Raw genomic sequence first — 26,861 nt, forward strand, 5'->3', positions numbered from 1 at the left:
CACCATTAATTTAAAATTTATGAATCAGTCACGTTAGCATTGCCCTGCTAGTTGCACAGTGTTTAGAACATAGCTGTATCACATGATCTAAAAGAGTCATATTTGGTATAAATAGTATGGCATCTCGACATTAAAACAATCTTTCCTTATGCCGGGCATACTTCTGATCAGCCAGAGGAGGGCATTCTATCTTATTATTCAATAAGTGTGTAGATTTCGGGCGCTTCTATAAATTCTGTGGCTACTTACACACAGTAGTTCAACAATGTCCTCGCAGTATGACACTAGACATTCTCCAACATCAGGATAAAACCGGATCCAATTGCACTCCCGAAAGTTCGTAGAACTGGGTCCAATAGCACGTTAACGAACCGTCGATAAGTAAATCCACCCTTCAGAAACACAATAACATCTGTAAGTTGATTCACGTTGATGCTGCCCTACACCAAAGCAAAACCGTCGGCAACGTTTCGCAGAGCATATCGTTCATCGCTAGCTCTTCTCACACAAAGTCATCGATCACAGACAGACATAAAACCTTCGTTCGTTTTGATGCAGCGTAGACACATGGCAGTGTTGCTGCTAGTCCTCGTGATCGCGACAAAAGACCATACGAGTTGTACGATGAAATGTGGGACTGAGGCAGGTTCTGCTTTGTTAATTTGCTTATTCAGAAACATTCTCCCGCAAACAAAATGTAATACTGTCACACAATTATATAATTATAATAACAAACATTGAAGCGGTCTCTTAAAAACACGAAGTAATATAATCTGAAGACAAACTAGGAGCATTATATGACCAAAGTCATTAATACATGAAAATTACAGCAGTACATATTTATAAAAGTAGATGTTTATTTATTTGAAATTAAGCACAAAACTACACAATGGGCCATCTCTGCTCTGCCCATCAAGGGCATTTTTATCTTTTTTATTACGTAAAATAACGAGGATAACAGAACAGGTAATTGTTTATTCTTTTATGTTCTTCTGTATTAATAGAAATAAATTTTAATGAGAAACGTAGGACTACTCAACAGTTTGAATATTCTCTAATCTTCTATGATTTGAAGTAAAAATGTTCAGAGTTTATTTAGTTTAACTTATTTTAATCTTCTATAAGCGAAATTGAGGTATTTACTTCATTTATAATTTTGTCAATTTCATTTACAATTGGGTTCCGCTTAAGCAAAAGAAAAACAATAATTCACTTCACTTTTAAATAATTATTAATAAGATTAAGTATAAATTAACTAAGAGTTAATACAAGATCCACATAATGATTACACACAACAAAATTAGCTATCATTCTGTGAATCCTAACCGAGATGCTATCAACTCTAATAAACGATTTTCCTTATATACCTGGCTCGGCATGGCCAGGTGGTTAAGGCATTTGACTCGTAATCTTAGGGCCGTGGGTTCGAATCTCCGTCACACCAAACATTTTCAGTCTTTCAGTCAGTTCCACTATTCGCTGGTAAAAGAGTAGCCCAAGATCTAGCAGTGGGTGTGAATGACTAGCTGCCTTCTCTCTAATCTTACACTCCTAAATTAGGGACAGATATCCCTCGTGTAGCTTTGCGCGAAATTTAAAAAAGAACCCTTATATCCCTCTATGAATTAAAATATGGATGAATGAACATTAAAGATTTACTTTATTGTCTTATTTTGCGAAGTTACTGTAAGTAATAATGTTTACAACACACAGATGAGCTTATTGTCTTCTGTATAACTGTTATATCCAAGTGAGAAAGAAGGCAATTTAAAAATAAGCTTTTGTTGTAGATATTTCATCTTTTATTATCATCCTCTATGTATCTTTCAGTTTTTGTGAACCTTGAAAATGTTTCAATGAATTATGAATTACCCTGTATATGTAAGTGAGTACAGCAATGTAAGGGTAAGAAGGATGAAAACAGTTTGAGTATATTTTATTCTCATCCCTTCTAAGTTCAATAAAAGAGACACAGTTGGAAATAGAACATAAATTCTGTTATTGTTATTCGAACAATTGTTAAATAATGCATGTTGTTTTATTCTATCTTTGTATTACTCAAAGAAAAAAGTAAGTTAACTTAGGCAGGATTTTAAACTCACACTAAAATCAGAAACACATTCAAATATTTATATGTAATATCCCATCTGATTATAAATCTAAATGAAATTTCAAAAAAAAAACCCTCAAGCAATCTGTTTATTTCGTTAAAATCTTACATATTTCTAGCCCCCCAGTAGCACAACGGCATGTCCACGAATTACATTGCTAAAAACCGGGTTTTGATGCCCGTGGTGGGCAGGGCAGAGACAGCCCGTTGTGTAGCTTTGCACTTAATTCCAAGACAAACAAATAGATATTTCTAAGAAGGAAATAACAAGAAAGAGATATTTTGTTCTAGCTTACTGTAGAACAAAAATACATTCATTGAAAGCAGACCATTATTTGTTAATCTATTTGCTGTAATTTCGTAATACAGTAATTAAAATTCTTACAAGAGACTGTTCTATCCCTTTGGAGAGAAGTTAATTGAGCGGAATTCTGTATTTCAAAGAGGTGATGATCTCAAAAAACATTTGAAAATAACATCGGGTTTACGTGCCAAAGAAGGAAAGCTCAGGTGATCTGGAATGATCACCACAAAGTTCGGACCTGAATTCCAAAGAACAAAACTTAGACTTGCTAGATCTTTATTTGATGAAAATGATAAAGAAAGCTTCTGAGCAAGCTTCAAGAAAAAGAAATAGGATTAAATTACCTCTTTGTTAATCTGAAGATAATCTAAGAAGGTCGACACGTTGTTCTGCACTTTATTTTAATTAAAGTTTTAATATCCATACCAGCCGATGTGAAAATACGTAAATTATCCCAGAAGTTTTGATAAAATACATTAGACAAAATCTCACAAATATATAAAGTTGTTACTGATTTTAAAAGTGTTTATACTAAATATCAGCTTTAAAAGGCTGCGAAACATTGCTATCAAGCGTTTCAATCTTAGTAACACTTTAAAAGAACGCTGAAGTTTACAAACTAAAAGTCAATTTTGCTCTGAGTACTATATATATCTCTAATTGTTAGAGTACTGGGCTACTAGTCTTAAAGCCCAAAGTTCGAGATGCAATATCCTACTGTACACGATCCATATTTTCAGCTCTGATTGTGTTATAACTGTAACACTAAATCTCACTTTTTTTTTTATTGCAAGTGATCACGTATATACAGTACAAAGGCTTAGGATTTTCTGTTTTTATTGTTTAGCCTGTAAGTCACATAATGTGTCATAAAGGTTGAAATAATTATTAACAAATACCAGTGTATTATGTTAATGTTTTTTTTTGATGGGGCGTAGTTTGCGCTATGCTACAATCGATATAAATCAATTAGGGACAACATATCTGTGGTGCGAGTCCCGTTACCAAACAGAAGAGAATCACGTTCTGCACTTTGGGACCGTGGATCGTGGATGCGGTATAAAAGTGACTGCCATATCATACTGTTTGTTCTGTCGAGAGTAGCACAAGAGGTGGCGATGGATGGTGTTGATTAGCTGTCTTCTCTGTTTTCTATCACTTCATAATTAGGGACGCCTAACACAGATAACCTTTGAATAGCTTTGTGCAACAGTCGACAAAAACAAACATATTATAAACTTACGCGTTCTGTTATATCCAACGTTAATATGAAACTTAAATGCTGGAATTTATTAGCCTTACCTGTCACTTTTTGCATGATCCCTTTCTCGTAGTAATACCGTAAGGATCGACTCAACTTGTCATAGTTCATAGCTGGTCTATTCTTCTGTAGACCCCAACGTCTCGCTACCTAAAACATTGACAGCTTCTTTTGTATACCAATAATGAATACGCTAGTGATTAAAAACAACAAGAAATTTAAAAGCCATATTTTTTTTAATTACTTAAGGAGGCCATATTGTACGCAATACAAATATGGATAAAATCACCTTGAAGGTCCTTGTACATAATGAAATTTTCCCTTGAAGATCATAACTACAATCAGAATCAAAAATTGTTTGAAGTAATCCTATAACCAGTGAAAAAAAGTTTTATCTAAATTTACCTAACAAGTTTAGTAATGTAGCTATTTTGAAAAAGTTTGGGGCTATTGCCAACCAACAGATATCAATCCAAACTGATGATGCGCTGCTCATATTTTGTTAGATAATGTATTGACTTAATTTGAATATCTTTTGAATGAAATAGTGAGTCATATGTTGTCAAATAAGAAATTGTTCACAGTTGTTGTTGTTTTGTACCGTCCTCTCTAAAGGTTTACTTTAAGGAGGTTGGACAATAACCAAGATAATATTTGTTCTATTTTACATGTTAAAAGATTTGCTTGTTCAAATTTGCAAAATAAATAAAATTTGAGTTAGAAGGACTAAATATTATTAGTAAAGTTTCGAGAGCAAATAATATTAAAATTAATTGACTAGCTATAAGTTTGAAAAACCTTCTTTACTTTTTTAGCGCAAAGACACACAAACGACTAATTAAGCTCTTCCCGCCGCTGATTTAGAAACCCAATTTTTAGCGTTATAAATCCTCACACTTGCCGATAAAGTACAGGCAAGACGAGATTAAAGGAATTTTTCTCGTTAAAATAATAACATATGTTTTAAAAGCAGGCCTAACAATTTAACCCTGCATCACGAAAAACACATTACAAGAATAACATTGTTTTTTTTCACAATAGACATGAAAACTTAACATAAGGTATAAAGTTTCTGGTAAAAATTGTAACAAAGGTTGTTTAGATGGGTACTCTCCATACTAGTGTCTTTCTGCGTAGTTAGTACCCATCTAAACAAAGGCTGTTTAGATGGGTACTCTCCATACTAGTGTCTTCCTGCGTAGTCAGTACCCATCTAAACAAAGGCTGTTTAGATGGGTACTCTCCATACTAGTGTCTTTCTGCGTAGTTAGTACCCATCTAAACAAAGGTTGTTTAGATGGGTACTTTCCATACTAGTGTCTTCCTGCGTAGTCAGTACCCATCTAAACAAAGGTTGTTTAGATGGGTACTCTCCATACTAGTGTCTTCCTGCGTAGTTAATTTGTTTTGTTTTCTTCTTTTTAAACAAAAATACCTCTAAAGAGTCATTTAATAATACATTCCTCTCTATTATGTTTGTGTACATATTCTAAAAATAAATAAGTGTTTTAGCGTACATAGAAATGCATAAGGTATAAAGGGCTTTTGTACATATTTTCATTTTGACTTAAAACTCTTTTTACACCTGTTGCAAAGATCTGAAGTAATATTTTTCCTTCCTCTTAGATGAGATTAAATAGCTAGTGCAGGAAATTTTCCAATGGATCCAAATAACTTCAAAAGCTGATTTGCATATAAAATACACATTCACAGAATATGTGCGATGGTGATTCTACACATCTGATTTAAAAATTTGCATATAATGACAAATCAGCAGGGACTCTGAAATCAAACTAAGAAATATAAAGACATCATTTGTTTTATATGAAATACGTCTTATGCTATTCAATGTTGTATGAATAAAAACACACTGAAAAGCTGAAAGAACATAATCCAAAATATGTATAAATATAGGTAGAATATGAGATAAACCCAAACTAAAATTTTAATATGATTATTTAAAGCGTCAGAAATAAAAAACATAAACATGTTTTCGGACGTAGAATGGGTAAAATAATATCACAATTTTTGAAACGATATTTTTTTCTTCGCCTCAAAAGGATGTTTGTTTGTTTGTTTTTGAATTTCGCGCAAAGCTACGTGAGAGCTATCTGCGCCAGCCGTCCCTAATTCAGTAGTGTAAGACTAGAGGGAAAGCAGCTAGACCTCACTACCCACCGCCAACTCTTGGGCTACTCTTTTACCAACGAATTGACCGTCACACTATAATACCTCTACGGCTGAAAAGGCGGTCATGTTTGGTGTGACGGGTATTCGAACCCGCGACCGTCGGATCACGAGTCAAGCAGGCCTCGCCTCAAAAGGACTTATGGTCCTAAAACTGTATACTTTCTGTTGAAAAAAAGCACTTACATGTTCTAACCAAGTGTTTGGAAGCATAATACAGTATCTGCGATACGCTAAGTAATGTCACAATGTGTTTGTGATATATTTCATTTCATTATGACTTTATACTGACTGTTTTTATCACGTGATTTGGAGATATGCATTATCAAAATGTATTAATATAATCTTCTCAATCCTTTGTTTTTGTACTAACGCAGATCCTTTTCAGGTTAGGCCGTGTGAATGTTTCAGTGCGTTATCACTCACAGGACCTAATAAAGGTTTATGTTAGTCAGTAGAAATGTTGTCGCCACTTTTGTTAATCATGTAAGTCATTTTTTTAAACAAATTGCGATTGGCATTTCCTTTAAGCATCAAAAGCTCTCCAATCTGCATTGCGCTGTTAAAATGTTTTAAATGTTTGCGGTTGTTCTGCCATATAATTTTGTTCAACGGAAACTCTATTTAAAGCTGATTCTGAGAACGGAGGTGACTTTATACTTTGAAGATTATTTGTCCGTTTGCTGAATCTCGCACAAAGCTATTTTGGGGCTATTTGCCTTAGCCGTTCGTATTTTTAAAGTGATAGTCTAAAGGAAAAGCAACTAGTTAACACTACCCACCGCTAACTCTTGGACCACTCTTTATAAACGAATAAAGGGATTGAGCGCCACGTTATACCGTCCTCATGGCTTAAAGGGTAAACATGTTCGTTGATGCAATTCGAACCCATGAACAGAGTCCTTTAATTAAAGTTAAATATGCTCCATGAACGGTTATAAAGGGCAAGTTAATGACAGTCACTAAATTACGTTGCGCCTAGCATAGCCAGGTGGTTAGAGCACTCGACTTATCATCCGAGGGTCGCGGGTTTGAATCCTTGCAACTCCAAACCTGTTCGCTTTTTAAGCCGTGGAGGCGTTATAATGTAACAGTCAAACCCCACTATTCGTTGAGAGTAGCCCAAAAGTTGGCGGTGGGTAGTAATGACTAACTGCCTTCCCCCTAACTTTACACTGCTAAATTAGGGACTGCTAGCACAGATAACCCTCGTGTAGCTTTGCGCGAAATTAAAAACCAAAACAAAATTACGTTGTTAGGAATAAATCTCTTTTGCTATCAGACAAAATATCGGTAGATTTTGTCTTGTGCATTAGTTTTCCAGACTTCGTACCTAAAACAACAAGTTATTACTTTACAATCGAAAACATTTTCAATTAAGTATGAAAATGTAAAATGAACACCTTTTATAACACTTTCATGACATTCTCTAATAAAGAAAAGGTCTTAAAATGTCTAAATTTGTGAAGAAAAGTACAAAAACCTCATCTTTTATGCACAAATAAATTTAGAAATGAAACTTGGTATGTCAAGATTAACATCATGAATGCATTATTAAATTTTAAGTGCATGATTTTTCTCTTATGCGGTATTTTCTATGGTTTCTATACTACCGTGAATAAAGAGTGTGTAATTGTTCTTTAAAATAGCAGAGTCAAATTCAGTTTATTTCTTTAGCTACAGGAGCCTACTTAGACCAGGTTAATAGTAATTAGTAATTATAAGTGTATTATGTGTGTGTGTGTGTTTTCGTATAGCAAAGCCACAAAGGGCTATCTGCTCAGCCCACCGAGGGGAATCGAACCCCTGATTTTAGCGTTGTAAATCCGGGGACATACCGCTGTACGAGCGTGGGGTATAAGTGTATTATGGATGAACTACCAGTACAATCGATATGACGCCTAGAAATAATTATCATATCTTGGATAAGGATAAGAGGTTAGTAACTAAGAATGCATCATGAACAAAGATACATTATAGGGTTCGCCTAGGAATGTCACAAAAATTATAATAAAACATATGGGCAAGAACAATCTTAAAAGATAGACCTGTTTTTGAAACAATACTCAATACCTCCTATCTCAATGGCCAAGTATGCTAAAATATTAACGATAAGCAAAAATGTCGATTTTTTTATTGTTAGACAAAATTCAAAATTTATCCGCTTGTTTTTCACATTATTAGTTTTCATATTATTTATTCTATATTTTTCTAAATTTTAAATACCCATATTTTATTCAAACCTAGACAAAACTACTAAAAACAGCTGTGCACAGGTCATAGAACTACTTTGATGTTAACTCTTGAAAGACGGGAAATTTTATTTGTTATCATCTCTGCTAACCAAGTTTTTCTTCGAAGCCACTCAGTACCGAAGCATACAACGAAAACTGCAAGATATATTGCGTCAAAATCTATGGACAGCTACTAAACATATTCCTGCGGAGGTTGTAGAGCTATTTTTAAGTTGATTCTTGAAAGTCAAGATTTCTACCTTTAAAATATTCCAAATTTTTCTTCGCTGCCAAAATAAGCTATTCAAGCATTTCAGAAATATAGAAGCTAGTTAAGCATCGTCATACTAGTCGGAAACACTTATTTTATTACAGTAAACAATGTGTATGCTTATAACAATGTCTCCAATCATTTTGTTATTGATTATAGTTTTACAAGCCGCTATACAAAAACTACTACAAATATTTTACTGAAACCTGGAATGAATGGTTCGCAACGATGTTTTTATTTTACACTCCTGAAAATGACGTGTTTCATTTTGAAACAAACAGTGTCTGCTTTGAAACATCTTTAAGTAATGTACTGAGACATATTGATTGTTAGAGCATTTTAATTAGTTCTTTATACATGTAATTTTTAACCTTTTAATCAGTACAAATATTTTAAAAATGCGTTTTAATACTTTTTAAGCTTGAGTGAAATTCGCCAACTAAAAAGAGATTTATTTTGATTGATGGTGTAATTCTATATATATTGACAATAGTTTTGACAAACAAAGACAAGTGTATTTAATTGAGGAATTTAAATATTGTGCAAGTGACGACCTCAAAACTTACTTGGATGAAACAAAAGTTGAAACACTACATGAAGCAGCTGCTCTTTCCGATTACTACAATTTAACACATAAAACTACTTTTCATAAAAAGAAATTCCTGTCATCTCAGCAAAACCCTGTATCTGTTCAATCCACTAAAGTTGAGGATTCTTCCAAGAAATTTCATCTAGTTCGAAACCTTCTGACAGTCAAGATAAAACTTCATCGAAGCAATCAAGGCCTGTCTGCCATTTTTGTAAAAAAAAAAACACGTAGTCATGTTATATTTGAATGTTGGTCTTTGAAAAAAAAACAACACTGATAAAAAGGCTGATGTAGTTAGAGAAAAATTAAGACCCTTTTTTGTCTGTTGGTTCTGTATCTTTGACGCTGCTGCTCCCATACCCATACGTATTCTATGTGATGCTGGGGCGACTAAATTATTGTTGTTAGAAGGTGTATTGCTTTTAGATTCAACTTCCGCCTCTGGTATGTCTGATATTGTCCAGGATATTAGAGGTGGCTTTATTATGTCCCTCTTCATAACGTTTATTTAACATCAGACTTAGTTTCAGGATCAGTTGTGGTTGGAGTAAGACCTACTCTGTCAGTTAAAGATGTATCATTATTGTTGGAAAACGACTTAGCTGGGGAAAAAGTTCTTGCCAACCTCAAAATATTTAGCGAACCGATCACTGTTTCATGTAAGAATGATGACATTGTTGTTGAGGATATTCCTGAGGTGTTTTCCCCGTCTGCTGTGACTCGAGCTCAGGCTAGGAAATTAAACCAAAAACAAATGATGGACACGTGTTTAGGACGATGTTTTAGATTTGTCTCAGTCGTATTTTTGTATCCGACATGGACCTTGTGAATGATTGTCCTGCTAAAACTTCACTGAACGTAAGGAATCTGGTTCACGTGGTGAAGTTCAGTTTAATAGAAGTAAACTGGTAACTGAACAAGAAAATGATTAACAGATCTCTTCACTATTTAAATACGTACTTCCAAAAGATGAACTAGATAGAGTTCCAAATGTTTATTTTGTTTTAAATGGTGTGGTTATGAGGAAATTGAGACCACCAGATGTACCAGCTTCAGAGGACTGGTATTCAGTTTATCAGTTTATTGTTAGGAAATATTGATAGTTGCCTATGAACTCCACAGAAGAGGTCACTTAGGTGCAACAAGACATGTGACACAATTGCGAGACATTTCTTTCGGCCAAAAATTAGGTAAGATGTTCCTCAATTTCGTAAAACTTGTCATATCTGTCAATTGGTTGGAAAACCTAATCAGCAATTCCCGTTGTTCCTTTAAAACCTATTCCAGCTTTCGAAGAACGCTTCAATCTTATGATTATTTCTTAAGTTAAAAAAAATGTATTTAAGCACTTTCACGTGCTATGTAATTTTATTATCATAAGGTTATTTGCATTGATTGTGTGGTATGCTGTCATAATTATTGAAGTTGTATAATTTGTTTGACAATATATTATAATTAATGTATTGCTATCAAGGTATATCGTCCCCCGCTGGTACAACGGTAAATCTAAGGATTTACAACGCTAAGATTAGGGATTCGATTCCCCTCGGTGGACTCAGCAGATAGCCCGATAGCACACACAAACACTCAATTTATATATGTATATATAATATCTTAGTTGAAAATTGTCTAACTCTGGTTTCTAATTCTCTAAGGAGAGATGTGTAACAGACTTATTACTATATATTTATTTTCTTATCGATGTTTTTTCCCCCGCTATTACAGTTGTAAGTCTATGGAGTTACAATGCTAAAATCAGGGGTTCGATTCCTCTCGGTAGACTCAGCAAATAGCTTGAGGTGGCTTTATTAAATGAAAACACACACACACGCATCGATGTTTGTGACTTAAAGTTAAATGTTGCGAAATACCCGCCTATTCTTTAAATTTGTAGAAGATTCTGGAGTATAAAAATCAACAATATATGTTTTACATTGTTGTCAAATGAAATTCTTAAAACTTCGCCTTAACGTTTATAAACCGACATACAGAGAAACATTTTTTTTATATTGCCAGTTTGCTATAGTTAGTATACTATAAGCCTCGGAAGCTATAACTGTGGTAAACGCTTATCAATCGGGAAACTCTAGATATTGACCAGGAACGTTTAAGGATTTCGAACATTACAAACCGTTTAACTTCAGCGAATTAACTTAGAACTTCTACGCAAAGACAGTATAATTTCTGTGGAAAAACTCAAGTGGGAAAGGATAGCTAGCTTCCCGTTAAATTAAGTGAAGTGTAACTGTGTATTAACGCAGAATTAATTCGTTCATCATGAACCGATGATAAAATATTCATTTCCAGGCCAGATAGAAGACTCAGTACTGTCTATAAGTTCGTTAAACTTTTGTATATAAATCAGTATTTATAAGAATTATTTGTAATACCCGTTACTGTTAGTTGTATCATAGCTTTTATATTGAAAAATATTTGTGTTAAGAGAGAAAATTGTGTTTTAATCTTATAGGTAAATATCACAAATTTGATATAAATCAACATTTCCTTAATTTCTAATTCAGAATCACAATTTAACTCAATTCACGCTGCTTGAAATCGTAACGCGTGACATAATAAATTACAAGTATAATACGTAATAAACCGAAATAATTCATGTTTGAATAAAGGTGGCATGCTCCGTTAGTACAGCGGTAAGTCTACGGATTTATAACTCTATAATCAACGGTTCGATTCACCTCCGTATAACGTGGATTTGCGAGCAGAAAACACACACTTGACATCTCTGTAGAAGACTTATTTAATACCTTTAAGATAAAAGTCATTTTCTTATGGTCAAAATTCTCTACCACTCCCTAGCTCCTTTCCTCATAGTGATGAAACAAACTGAGAAATATCAGCAAATTTACGGTATGCTATTGTCTTGTTTGATGTTTAAATCTTCTGAGACGTTTGTTTGTTTTTATCGTTTTTTTTATTTTTTTCGAAACTATGTCCTGTCTGTACGAACTTCATCATTTATTAAAAATCTTTAGATTAGACTCCTATTAATATATACTAGCTCCCAGAGACTGGTTAAAGAAGGTACGTGCAAGTTCATATAGGCGTTGACATGGTCAAAACAAAATTGCTGCGTTTTCGCTACACATTTCATTGTTTCATTGCCCGCTGATTTTGGCTCCGCCTTGAGAGGTTTCGCCATAAACTGTGTTCATAGTTTTATGTAGGCCATATTTAGCTTCCTTTATAAGTGATATTTCTTATGTTCAGTTTTTCAATGAAGATAATATTTCTTATATAAACCCTGTTTACTTTGAACTATTTACTGCCTCAAGTATACTGTGTGTGCTACATTTTGATCAACAAGCATAAATTCTAAATGTCGTAACAGTACTCAATAACCAGCAATAATTTAAAAGTTTCTAACTGAACAAAATATTTCCATTGTCCATCAAATAACTGTTTTTCATAATGTACTAGTTAATGTAATTTTTGTTGCTTATAAAATAATTATTTTTTTAGTACTTAAGATTGAATTGTTTTTCATCGCGTACCATAAACGATATTTACATTGTTTTAAATAATTTTAGTATGGACCAGTCAATGGTACTTTCATTGTTTTAAACACTATTTTCAGTATACACCAGCCAATGAAATTTACTTTGTTCTAAACAGTTTATCAGTGTGCAGAAGTAAATGATATTTATATTGTTTATCGAAAAAATTCGCGTTCTGCATTTTGGAGTTCGCGGATGCGTTATAGCTGTAACAGCCAAATCCTGCTATTCGATCAAACAAAGCCAGCTCTAGAGCTGACCAGCTGTCTTCTCCTAGCCTATCAGTTAAACAAAACAACTGATTGATACTGGATTTGCCTAACAGTTGTATTTCAGTGTTTTTATAGCAATGGTTTACATTAGATCTACATAATAGTAAAATGCTAGTGTTTTCTTAGCATAAACAATTATAGAATATTTCAAAATATGTTAGATTCTGTACATAAATACCGAATGCATATAGTCTACAAATTTGAAAGTCAGTGATAAGTTGTATCTCTAAGTTGTATAATAATATTGTATATTAATTTTACATGCGTAACTGGATAAACAAAAAACACTGTCAAAAATACCCTAAAAGCAATTTTATTACAAGATTACAAGAAGCAACTACGACTAAAATAAATTACAACATACTTTACTAAATTTTGTGTTCCGATAAGAGGAAATTTGTGTTATCTAGCACAAAACATAATATTTGTTGAATACAACGCAGGAAGATCAAAGTATTCAAGATGTTCCAAACAAAATCATCATACAAAATTATTTTCTTTAGCTGAACGAAGTTTACCTTGAAGTATTTTGTTTAATTCTTTTGAAGAAAGTATACTAATATTGTATATTATTAGTAAGTTTGAGGAGTATCACGAGCACGAAACTTTATGAAGTTGTGTCAGTGTAACAAATCTGACTACTTACTAATGTTAACTTTTCACACTTGTAACATGTTTTATGAGGCCATTACTAGATATGTATAAAGTTACACTTGGCACTTGTATCATGTTAATGACGACAGTATTAGCCTTGAGCCAAGTTACATTTGCCAATTAGCTTTATACATAATGTGTATATATTGTATTTCGACTAAATTTTTGCCTTCAAGTAAATTTCTAAAATGATGAGGTAAAAATGTAAGCATATATAAGTAGATAATGTACTATTGGGATATCTGAATTTAATATATAACACTTCGATTTCATAACATGCACCTCTGGTGAATAATTTCACATTGATTGAAAGCCAGTTCATTCAATGTTGCCCCAAGTAGCTCAGTGGTAAGCCTGAATGTTTATAACGCTAAAAATTGACTTTCAGTACCAGTGGAGGACACAAATAGCCTCAACAATAAATAAACATAAAATGTATGCTGTGGCCTGAGATGTGTGGTGAAAATATTAAGTTTCAATCAATTCAATATAAATTAGAATCAGCTAAAAGATCCCATTAAGTAATTTATGACTTATAATGGGGAAAGAATAAATAAATGTTATATGCTATTTTCACTTAAATAGTATATATTTAACATATGAAGGTATATATGTACATACATATATCATAAGCCAAGCCAATAGTGATAAACAAGCATGTTCAGTAACATCACTAAACTATACATGGAAGATTCAGATTATTTTGGAGAAGTCATCAAGGCAAGGTTGTTCGCGCTTCATTTGTAAAGTTACAAATAAGGTAATCATACTGATAATAACATAAATAAATACGTACTTCTTCTGGCTCAATCAACTTGAATTCCATTCCCCTCCCCGTCCAAGCGATGAATGCAGAATTAGCTGGATCATCTAGTAAGCCAATCAGAAACTGCCACAGCTGAAGACTTCCTCTACGTTGACATTGGCTGTTACGTGACTGTGTGTCTTCAGTGTTAATTCTGCTTTCAACACGAGGAGAAGTTTCACCTACAGGACTAGATGTCAGTTTTGAAGGAGTTGAAGGTTCTGGTTTAAGTCGACGGCTTCTGATCTTCGCATTTGAAAGCAGATCAACTACAAATAATAATTTTTTCTAATAATTTCTCTTCTAATTTAGGATAACAACTTCTTGTTCCGATCAAAATTAAATATATACGGTTTTGTTTAATCATGTATAGTTATAGCATTGTATTTAACTTCTAAAAGTTTTTTTTTTTAATCTACGTACCTATAAAGAACAAATGAATGTAGTTGTATTGATGAAATTAATGAATAGGCGTCGGGAAGGCCTATCTATTTTGATCGTTCCGATAATTTTAGCAAGAGTGCGATTTCTTCGACTTCAGTTGATGTTTATGCCCAAAATATTGTCTTATTATAAAGAACTAAAGATTTAAAATGAAATTTCTGACAGGGAGTAAAGTATCTACATCTCTTATTTATGACAAAGCTATTAAATCTATAAGCTGTTGTATCTAAATTTGAGCGACTGGCTAGAAATAAGGCAGCGAGTCAACAACATACAGTTCCACTAGCCATCCAAGTAAAAGGATTGAATGTCACTCTTATAACTCAACTGTAGCTTAAAGTTCGGGTATTATTTTGTGGTATCGCTGGATTTGAGCCTGGTTCGCCAGCTCTGAAATCCAGAGCTGAACCACAGGGTCAATCCAAGTCTCTTTTTGAAATGGTGAGTTGAAAAGGTAAAGAGATTACTGAAAAATAAAGATTCAGCTACGTTTGTCATGAGTTTCTTGTTCTTATATTAGTTTCACTTGTAATTTCCTTCCATGAGTTCCATCACGTTTTGTACACAACTGCATAAAAATGGCCCCAAATTGCTATTCGAATTGTAAAATAATTATCGGGAAATAGGTATGTCCCAGTTCACCCCTTACGTCTGCATGCTTTTACAAGACGCACTTTTATTCACTTTCAGTTTTGTTTCCCTCCACATACTTTACTTCCAATACCTGTTTATAGTGTGTGAAAATCATATTTTTGATACTGAAATGTTTTATGTTTGTCACTTTTTGTAGTATTCCAATTAAACTCAACTACTTCAATTATTAATTTCAATTTTTATTTAGTCCATTTCGAATTATTCTAATAGTACTATTTAAATTAATTTTAATTTTTAAATTAATACATCCATGAACGTTTAAAGCTGACTTCGTAATATTGGTCAGATTCCTGGTTATACGGCGGCCACTGGCTATTCTGCTCTAATTCTTTTAGAAGTAGTACTTGTAATATAGTCGTATTCTACCAACTCTCAATGTGGCTTTGCTATAAGAAAAACCACACACACACACGGTATCAATTCTCTATCTATTTTATTTTTGTTATTTTTCAGTTCAAGTATAACGAGTGCATTGTGACAATTTTTCATCACATCCTAATAAACTAAAAATTTTTGTTTCATCCATTCACAATAAGCCCGGGCTAGCTTAATGTTTTATACCAGAAACCGTTTACTAGATGCAAACATAGGTTTTAATGCTATTTATGGTTTTGTTTTAAACTTTGTTTTACCTTAATTTCCTTTTATGAATTTTACTACATTTACTTTAATTTTAACTTTTTACTGGATGTTTGACGCAGATAGCCAAGCTGCTTTGTGCCATAAAACACCAAACCAACCAACCAACCAACTTAAAAATAAATGTTTTGAGAAATTTAAACAAGAAGCAGTCATTTTACAACGGTGTACTATTTTCCCTCTTGTAAAGTAATTATCATTTTTGTTCCTCAATGTAAACACTCCGTATCATACACTGAATGTTTTGAAAATATGTTTTGGTTTTATCATTTCTGCATTATCAATAATACTATATAACACAAATTTTGTTCTTGGATAATGTGTGTTATTTCTTAATTGCTTATATTGTAGAAGTACAGAAAATGGCCATTATTCCCTTCAAACTTTGCTTTTGTGATCTGGATAATGAAATCTAGAAATTAACCTATTTTCTGCGTAAAAACGGGCAAATTTACACATTTTCATTTATATAAGATCCGAATAAAACAACATATGAGTCAAGATATTCATGTATTTATACTAAAATTATACAAAAACGAACTAAAATGTTTAGAAGTGAGTAGTTTTTCGAAATTTGCTACTGTAATGTAAATCACTTTCCCGTATCAGCTCCCAAACATAGTGTCCCATCGTGTTTTCGTTATACGCTACCAGGTCACAAAAGCAAAGTTTTAAGAGAAAAATAGATCTTTTTCCATTTATTTTAGGCATAAGCAAATGAGAAATAACACTTTCTCCCCAGGAACAAGGAAAAGTAAAAATTTTGTTACATAGTGTAATCGCTTTCGTAATAATATAACTATAACAGTTATGCGCCCTCCCTCACGAATTTAAATATAACTGGAGATGGTTTAAAACACTAGTTCTTCTATAAAATAATCAAAATAGATTGTTTGGTAAATGTAGAAAAATTTCTCTGCAAATCTTTGTCTTTTGTGAGATCAGCAATAATGCCAGTCTTACTTTAAAACTAGTACCGATCCAAACCATTCGAAGAATCCTTCTTTGTCACCTAACTTGTAAGTATCTTAATAACGCCTTTAAGTACATGTAATATCACTACAAGAAGAGCATTCTGTTTTACAAGGTATTTTTCTCTATTCTGTAATCATAATTATGGCATCATTTTTTTATTTGTAGGGGAGGGGACTATTCTATAGATGAGGTTATATTTACGATCAGTAAAATTAACAGCACCCCAATTCTAGACTAAGTTATTAAGTCATTAGGAGCTGTCTCGTAAAAGAAATAGCATTTCCTTTGTTATTTTTAATTTTCGTTGTCTTTGGCTCTCATATCTAGCGGTGTATCCTTGAAAGTGGAAGTTTGCTAACTGTGCAAAAGAACTTAAGATTCTTTTGTCAGTTTTCTTTATGCACTTTATTAGCCTACTTTTTTCAACCTGAAAGAAATTAAAGTTTTTCAAAAAACATTGAAGATTCTTGTAAAAACTAAAACAGCTACTAGCTGCTTTATGTATTACTGAATCAGTTAATAAAGAATTCAGTTGAAATAAGAAACTGTGATTTTTTTTTTTTTTTACAATAATAAACGCATTTAAACTGACAGACAAAAAAGTTAAATTCATTTATCTGTTATCAGATATGTTTATTCTATAACTGAAAGATCGTTTAGGAACAAAAATAAGTACTTTGTATTACGTCTGAGGAACAATCTGAATCTTTCCATTAGCTCAAATTATTTAATGATATATTACTTCTTCTCTTCTATAAGAAGCTCCTGGTTCCCATCAAAATCCAGTTGCACTTTAACAAACTCACTAAAAGGTTTTGGTTTGATTTCTTTAGAATTTCGCGCAAAGTTACACGAGGGCTATATGCGCTAGCCGTTTCTAATTTAGCAGTGTAAGGCTAGAGGGAAGGTAGCTAGTTATCACCTCCCACTGCCACCTCTGTGGCTACTCTTTACCAACGAATAGTGGGATTGACCGTCACTTTGTAACGCCCCTACAGCTGAAATGGCAGGCATTTTTGATGTGATGGGGATTCGATCCCGCGACTCTCAGATTACGAGTCGAGTGCCACTTAAAGGAGAGTCCTTTAAAGCTTTAACAAAAATACGAGCTGTTTCAATAAACTTACTTAAAAATCCAAATCGAGAAGAAAATTAAAAATTTACTCTTACCTTTACTACATCCAACCTATACAAATCACTCCATTGAAGTGAGATAACTACTTAAAGTATTTACTAACTTGTTTTTCATGCTTTATATTGTCTGGAAACCAATATTTTCAATAAATACATCGCTTGTTTATGGATAGATACGGGTATGGTTTGTTAGGTTACTTCGAGTAGTGGATTTTGATTGTCACTTCTAAAAGATACCTATGCTCCAAAGCGTAGAACTCATTTTTGTAGAAACTGTCGTGAGATACAAACCCACAGGTTCACATTCTAGAACGGTAACCATCAGACAATACTCAGACTATATAAATATGGAAGATGATTAGCTACATCCTCTGCTACCCAGGATAAACTTTTGAATTAACAACACACTTGGTCACCACCATGTTATTTCTACCAAGCTTTTAATTTTCCGAGTGGTTCTCAGAGATTACACATATTAACCGATATGTTTAAAAATAAAGCCCAAAACATATTAAACTGCTACTAATTTAACTCGATCCGTTTTTTATCATCCATTTCCTTCATTAGTTCTTCATCCTCTTCTCTCATTTGAGATTATTATATTAGTTTTTCTACTTACTAATAAAGTCGACAATTGTGACCTAATGGTAGCAATCACTTTAGCTTCTCTTGCGTTCTTTTTCAGTCATTTATATGCTATTTCTCATTTTTTTACCAGTGAAGAGGAAAACGAATTTGCCATCGGCCTTCTTGATCACTCCAGACATCTGACCAAATTTCTTTCATATTTTGTTTTTATTGTTTCCTTTTATGGGAAGCAGTGGGTAATACAAAGTTTTCCATTTTCCTCACTAAGCTGCTATTCGGAGGGTTGAGTACGTTTTGATAAAACGATTTTAAATAATCAAATCAGATCATATACAATCGTACTGGAACGAAATGTACTAGTAACAAAATTGGTATTTTTTAAAGTTTCATAGGTATTGTGATGCCACAGAAAATTTCTCTCTTTTTGGGAAGGTTATGTAACAGCTATTTTCGACAAAAAATATTAATACATAAAATCATCACGTGCATTGGCAAAACAAAAGAATATGGACCAACATGGGGTAGGTACCAAGCCCATCGAGAAAGAGATTTGTAAAAGGTTGTATCCCAGCTAAAGTTATTAAAGTCTGACATTTTATAATAGGGAAAAAAATCCAAGAACACAATGTTCAGTAGCAAAAACATTCACTTGTCTCAGGCAACAGTGCGCAACATACTCAAGAAAGATTTACTACACGATTCACGTGTACACACATGCTTCCACAACATATCTGTTAAAACCCAAACAGCTGCAGAATGAAACAGGTATTCATACTATCCCATATCAAGATATGCTTGCCAAACTGTCAAAAACAGCATATACATATATATATTTATGTGATAGAAAACCGTCATTCTTTTATATTAAGTGGGTCATAGAAAGTATGAAATGAGGAGTGATGTGCTTTGGACATTACAGACTCACATTAGAGTCTATTGCAGTGTAAACAACGTTGCAGGTCTATTATCCAGGCCCGGCATGGCCAAGCGCGTAAGGCGTGCAACTCGTAATCCGAGGGTCGCGGGTTCGCGCCCGCGTCGCGCCAAACATGCTCGCCCTCCCAGCCGTGGGGGCGTTATAATGTGACGGTCAATCCCATTATTCGTTGGTAAAAAAGTAGCCCAAGAGTTGTCGGTGGGTGGTGATGACTAGCTGCCTTCCCTCTAGTCTTACACTGCTAAATTAGGGACGGCTAGCACAGATAGCCCTCGAATAGCTTTGTGCGAAATTCCAAAAAAGCAAACAAACAATCTATTATCGATGTTTGTTTGTTTTTTAATTTTGCACAAAGTTACTCGAGGGCTATCTGTGCTAGTCGTCAGACACTTACACAATAGATAGAAACCATTGATAAGAAAAGAACAAAATCATCGTGTCAGATATTCTTATAGAAATATATGTCAAAGGTACTACTTTAAGCTATTATCTATATAAAAGCTGTTTTATTCTTCAGGCACTCAAAGATACATTAATTTAAAAAGAGACTCAAAACTCCATAAATACTATATATCCTCATTGTGAGAGGCTTAGTTGTTTCTCTAGCTTGGTGACCCACGCTATGCAGATAAGCCTTGAACAGGCAAAACTACAGTCCACTCCACAAGCTGCAGCGAATCAAAGAGTGTATTAGGTCCCTACGTCAAAGATTATATTTTCATTTACATATTTTGCGAAAACAAAAGAAATGTGTAATATAAGCAAAACTTCAAAATACAACTGAAAAAAACAACAACACATTCCTAAAAAAGTAAGCTACTAATAAAACAAGTATGTGTTTCAATTAACTCACCACAGGTTGAAAAATTATCCAGTTCAAAGTCCGGTAAAGTTTCCATGCTTTGTTCATCAAACCTTGTGGTGTATGACAAGGGTATTGTAGTCATGAAGTTTGTTCCTTTTCCTTAAAAACAACAACAACAACAAAACCAAATGTTTTTTTTTTTACATGAGGCTGTACATTTTTTTAACTAGTGAAGATGGTTATATATAGGATTAGAGATTTAAAAGACGTTTAGTTTACGTAGTGGTAACATAATCTAAAACTTAAAGAATAAGCAATCTAACTTCTCTAGATTTTAGTATCATGAATGAGTAGTGTATCGTGTTAAAATAGTTTACAAAGAACTTTTAAAATATACGAAATAATCTATTCTGTTAAATAATTTGTTTTCATGACTTAGTTACATATACGGGGCAGAAACAAACTATGGATCTAGAATTTTTTGAAGTACTGAATTTTCGAACTTCAAAAAGTAACAAACATGTATTTAAACTAAAGATTGGATTTCTGAAACCTCGTAACTGTAATATCTTTCACGTGTGTTTGTCCGTGTTATGAAACTCAACAGACAGTGTCATTAAGATATTTTGATTCAACTCAAACCACAGATCCTGAGAAACCGGATTGTAACTAGCCAGTATAAGAGCTGATCGCCATATCATTGACAGAGTTTTTAAGATAAACCTCAGAAAGCAAAGATGCCTCTAACGCTTAGTTCTGTGATACAGACGGGTTCAGATTTTATCTTGACCCACGTCCAGAGAGCGTTACACCAACTACACCACAGCTAAATACTTAAGTACAAGGTAAGTCTCTGGTATCTATTGTATTAGTCCTTTCACTTGTGTCATTGAACCTCATGTAACATTAACCTATGATAATTCTAATTCCAAGAGCGCAATAAACTCTACCTCCAACCTTTAAACAGAAAACCTTTATTTGAATGGGTTTGGCAATTTTTTTTTATCTGACTTTCATCCACACTAAACACATTTGTAATTGGTATCAAGGATGGAAGTCTTCTTTATCTCATCTACCATACAAGTCATTTGGAAAATGTTTTTTAAAGGAACAGGGAAACATTCTTCAAAGCTCTGTCCTGATATTTGTACTGGGTTTGTAAGAACTTTGTAGGCTTCTCATGAGTGGATATACTTGCTATGAATCACGAGAACACTGTTTTGGATTAGTTTCATCTTCACGTCCTGATATATTACAACTTAGCCATCAAAATACACCAAATTTCACTTTAATTGATAGTTTGCATACTACAACTGAACTGCTTTTAAAATATACGTTTTAAATGGCTTCTCCAAAGCTTAATGAAAACTCTTCACAAAGATATTTTGTAACATTTATTTTGAGGAATTCTTATATTTAGAGTATATACTTATTTTTCGGTTGATAAACTAACTGATATATGTAATATTCGAAAACTAAAGTAGGTTTTGTTTAATTGCTGTTAAGTGCAAAGTTACAAAATGGGTTTTCTCTGCTCTGATCACCGTATGTATTGAAACCTAATATTTGGTGTTATAAACACACAGTTTTACCGTTGAGTCACCTTGGTCAACTGAAGTAGAGTTTAGAGAATCCATGAAAATCGTAATTCGTTTTTGGTCCTTGGTATTCTTTAAGACTTTTAGCCCAAATTGTATCTCAGAACAGCTGGTATGGGTATTAACACTTTTACTGATAAGCAGAGAACAACGTTTCGACCTTCCTAGGTCATCTTCAGGCTAACAAAGAGAAAATTTACAAGGGACAAGAGTATAAACGGGTACGGGATTGTAGGGGACGCTGCAGTTGGATGTTAGGTTATTAATTTGTATAGGTATAAATGTGTTCCTTCATATTGGTTTAATTTTGGTTTTAGTTGTTTCATAAGTAGGACTTCTTTTATTTTATGTTGTGCTTACTTGATTTGCAGTGTTCAAAAACGTGTGAAGGTTTTTTTATGTGTTCTTTGAATCTAGTTTCCATCTTTCTGCTTGTTTTTCCAATACAGAAGTCGTGGCAGTTGTTGCCTTGTATTTTACAAATTATGTTGGTATTGTGATTATCAGTGTAGTTTTTACATAGTTTTGTACCTGATTTTTGAATAAATTTGGTGTTTACTGGAATGTTGTCTTTTGTTAAGTTTTTTCCAAACGTTGGTTATTTTTTCGCTGATGTCGGGAACATATAGTATGCAGTAGTGTAAGGTTTTATAGTTTGTTTTATGTTGGTATTTATTGTTGTTTGTTTGTTGTTGGTCTAGATGTGTGCGTATATTTTTTTCCATGGTTTTTTTTGAGGAAATTTGTTAATGTTGATGAAGTGTTGTTTTAGTTTGTTGATTTTATCGTTAATTTTATCAGGTGAGCATAGTTTATTGGTTGTGTTTATTTAGTTTCTTAATGTGTTGAGTTTTTGTTTTGTTTCATGTGCTGAGTCTTGGGGAATGTATAGTCTAATATAGGTGATTTTTCTGTGGAATTCTATTTTTGTTTATTGGAATTTTGTGTTTTGTTATAATGTTTTTTTTTCCAAATGTTGGATATTTTTCGTTGATATTGAGAATATATGATATTTAGCGATGTAAGGTTAACACCAAATTTACTCAAAAACCAGGTAAAAAAACTAAAGTACATACTATGTAACAATTAAACTCACAAACACAACACTAACATTATTTATAAAATACAATGTAACAACTGCCACGACTTCTATATTGGAGAAACAAGCGGAGAAATGGACCCCAGATTCAAATAACACAAAAAAAACACCTTCCCGTGTTTTTGAACACTGCAAATTAAATAAACACAACCATAGAAAACGTTCAGATACTAAGTAGAGAAACAAATATAAACAAACGAAAAATCAAAGAAGCCCTACTTATACAAGAATTCAAACCAAAACTAAATTAATATAAAGGAACACTTTTATGCCTATACTAATGAATAACCTAACATCTAATTGCAACGCTCCCTACAATCCCGTACCAGTTTACACTCTCGTCCCTAAGACGCGTCCAGCAACAGTCAACAGCAAACTCTCTTTGTTAACCTGAAGATGACCTAAGAATGTCGAAACGTTGTTCTATACTACATTTTATTTAAAGTATTAATACCCATAACAACCATCTTGAGAATACACTTTTACTTCATGTGAAGATCCCATCATCACGAATTATTTCACAGATATAGACTTTAAAACTACTTTTACAAATTATTTACACTCCCTGGCATGTCCAAGAACATTAATATTCCAGAAGCAGTGATTCTGTGATTATAAAACAATAACATCACGTTAAAGAAGATCGGATCAGAAATAAAGAAGTTGCGAATAATTGTAACTGCTGGAAAAAAAGAGAAAAAGAAGTAAAAAAACACGTGAAAAATTACGTTAAATAGATAACACAGCCAGCTTCCAGCATCACACACATTGTTTTAATTTAATCCTAGCCCTAACATTTCGTTCAATTTTATAACTTTAGATACTGCCTGTCTCTTATTATTCGCTTTTTAGCTTACAGATAATTATTGTTCTTACACGATTTCGACAATTTTTAACATATCAATTAAAATTGGACATATGTTTAGGCGTCACTTTTATATCTAATTAATTCCGATCTTAATTTGTTTCAACTTGTTTTGCTTCTTCCCCTTTACATTGCAAACTTATTATACTATTCTTACCTTTTTAGTGGCAATTTTTAAATATATCAATTAAGTCTCATCTAACCGTGAATAAGTAAGTAGAACTGTTCATACCGTGATTCATTTATTTCTACCTTGATCTTTAACAAACACCGTTCCACTTTCTTTGATTCATTTGAGATCTCATCTCTTAATACGAGAGTGGAGAACTGGGATAAACAAGTAGGTCATTCTTGAACTATTTCTTCTCCTCTGCCCCTCAAAATACTTAAACCAGAAGTCAAACACCAGCAGTTACTGACACTTTACAGGACTAGCACTAACACTGATAACTAGGTATTTAATAGACTTTAGTCAACTTTAAACGTGACGAGAATCCACTTTAAACTAATGAAATATTTAACGTTAACTAGTTGCCCGGAAATCGGTTTACTCAGAATCACTCAAAAGAAAGAACAACAGTTTTAAACAATCAATAATCTTCAACTTTCTTAACATCAAGACTATCTCATGAGATGCACATACATGAAATTGTCTATTGAATAGCATTAAGTAATAACATCTTGATTTATAACCTTAGAAACTCTAACGAATAGATCGCAACAGCTTCTTCAACTCAATTTTCAAATACGTTTTTATTCTTGAAAACAGAGAAGGAAATGTGAACTGATTTGAATTTTTAATACAAGAGTGTCGTACGTTGCTGATATCTCAAACTTTATAGAATCGGGCAAAATAATAACATATCACCAAATATGAATTAATAAACGTTCAGTAGTTATAAATGTAAATATAAGTATGGAATTTGCCTTAATAAGCTCTACTTTGTTTTTCATTATATGTTCACATTCGTCTTTAAATATTCAAAGAAACATTTTTAACCAAAGTGTTCGTTTATACAGATTCAGTTTCCTATTGAAAGATAAATTTTCTGCTTATCTTAAATTTACAATAAATATATCAGGAATCTTTAGTTTTTAATACGAGAGCTTCACCTGTACGAGTTACTGATTCGACAAATCTTAAACATTGTTACAATTATAAACGAAGCTCTTTACAATGAAGCATTAAAGGATCGTTATGTAGAAGATTCTGTTGGAATACCAAGTAATGTATTGCACAGATAAGACTTTCTCAACTATATGTACAAAGAATCTCTTTTGAAGTAAGATATACTAAGATTAAATGCAAAAGCAATGATGTAATAAATTAATATTTATTCTGTTTCTAAACTGTTTTGAAATACATAGAAGCGCATGCATCTAATACAAATACTCTGTTAAACTAGTTTAAAATAGAAGTGCATGCATCGAATACAAATATTTTGTTAAACTATATTGGAAGAGAAGTGCATGCTTGTTTGTTTGTTTTGAATTTCGCACAAAGCTACACGAAGGCTATCTACGCTAGCTGTCCCTAACTTAGCAGTGTAAGACTAGAGGGAAGACAGCTAGTGATTACCACTCACCGCCAACTCTTGGGCTACTTTTTTTACCAATGAACAGTGGGATTGACCGTCACATTGTAATGTCCTGACGGCTGAAAGGGCGAGCATGTTTGATGCGGCATGGATTCAAATACGCGACTCTCAGATTACGAGTCGAGCACCTCAATTACCTGGCTATGCTGAGCCATGAAGTGCATACATCGAATACAAATATTCCGTTAAACTATCTTAAAATAGAAGTCTATTCATCTAGTAGAAATATTTTGTTAAACTGTTCTGAAATATGTAGAAGTGCATGTATCACCATATATAAAACAATAGTGTGGTACAGGTAAATCATCGGACCTCAATCAGGTTGTTAAAGACATAACCTGCTCCTACGACTTTCAAGAATATCAGAGTCGCCCTTATCCAGGAGTAGACTATGGTAGCGCAACAAATCATCTGAACTGTCATCAGCAGTATAAGAAACAGGTGCATAGAAGTCATAAACAATTGAAGAAGATTTACTTCCTACTAAAGTTTTAATGTGTTAAATTTGCTCGTCTTAATAAGTTATTTTGTCTTTGATATTTGTGCAGCATTTTTCTTAGTTATGCTGTTTTTTCTATTTATAAATGAAATTTTCGAATTATTTTTTATCTGTGATATATGCAATAAACAAATTTCGTCAATATTTATCGTCTTTTTCGCTCTTTTTTCTTCCTTTCTCTATGAAATTAGCAAAAATATCAAAACCTCGTTATATTTTAATTTTTATGACTGGTGTAGCTTGACACAAAGTCATTATTTTGAAATAAAAATTTATGTATCACCCTACAGATCAACTGTTTAGAAAGAAACTATGAACACACAACGATGGAAAAAAAAAGTTTAAAAGTTCGAATTGTGAACAAAATCAGGTCAAAATTAATTTTTTGAAACTGACAATGTTTTAAAAAATAAGAATGTAATATTTTACAGGAAACAGATTTTTGAGCGTAAAACGTGTTATAAAGACCTATGTTTCAAATGATTTGAAACAAAAGAAAAGTTATAACCCTAAAGATAAGTTGATAAGTGATGAAAGTGTGGTTAGTGCAATAAAAACGACTTATTTTGAGATAAAAGCGTAGTAAGTGTCATAAATATGAAAGTATCTTAAATATTATGAGCTTTGAAACAAAACAGATGATGTTATAATAATAACTGTGTTTTAAATAAACTTGTAATTGTTGAAATAATGATGAGGTATACTGAAAGAGCAGTCGGTAGGCAGCGTTTTAAAGATGAGGTGATTGGAAATGAAAAGCATACAGTTGGTTGAGGATGTTGTATTAAAAGATTTTGAATAAGAAACTGAGCAAGGCACATGAC

The 26,861-nt window shown here is 33.0% G+C and overlaps 1 protein-coding gene across 1 annotated transcript in view; it reads right to left on the reverse strand.

Annotated features, from left to right (window-relative positions):
• LOC143248336 (uncharacterized) overlaps nucleotides 1–26,861 on the reverse strand; it is a 77,382-nt gene that overhangs the window by 1,108 nt on the left and 49,413 nt on the right. The window contains exons 6-8 of the mRNA XM_076496706.1: nucleotides 20,427–20,537; nucleotides 14,194–14,471; nucleotides 3,717–3,825 (exon numbers count right to left, since the gene is read on the reverse strand). Coding sequence (XP_076352821.1) covers nucleotides 3,717–3,825; nucleotides 14,194–14,471; nucleotides 20,427–20,537 — 498 coding nt within the window. The remainder of the gene's footprint in view (nucleotides 1–3,716; nucleotides 3,826–14,193; nucleotides 14,472–20,426; nucleotides 20,538–26,861) is intronic.

This window comes from Tachypleus tridentatus, chromosome 4 (genome assembly GCF_004210375.1).
Source record: "Tachypleus tridentatus isolate NWPU-2018 chromosome 4, ASM421037v1, whole genome shotgun sequence".
Taxonomy (NCBI): Eukaryota; Metazoa; Arthropoda; class Merostomata; order Xiphosura; family Limulidae; genus Tachypleus; species Tachypleus tridentatus.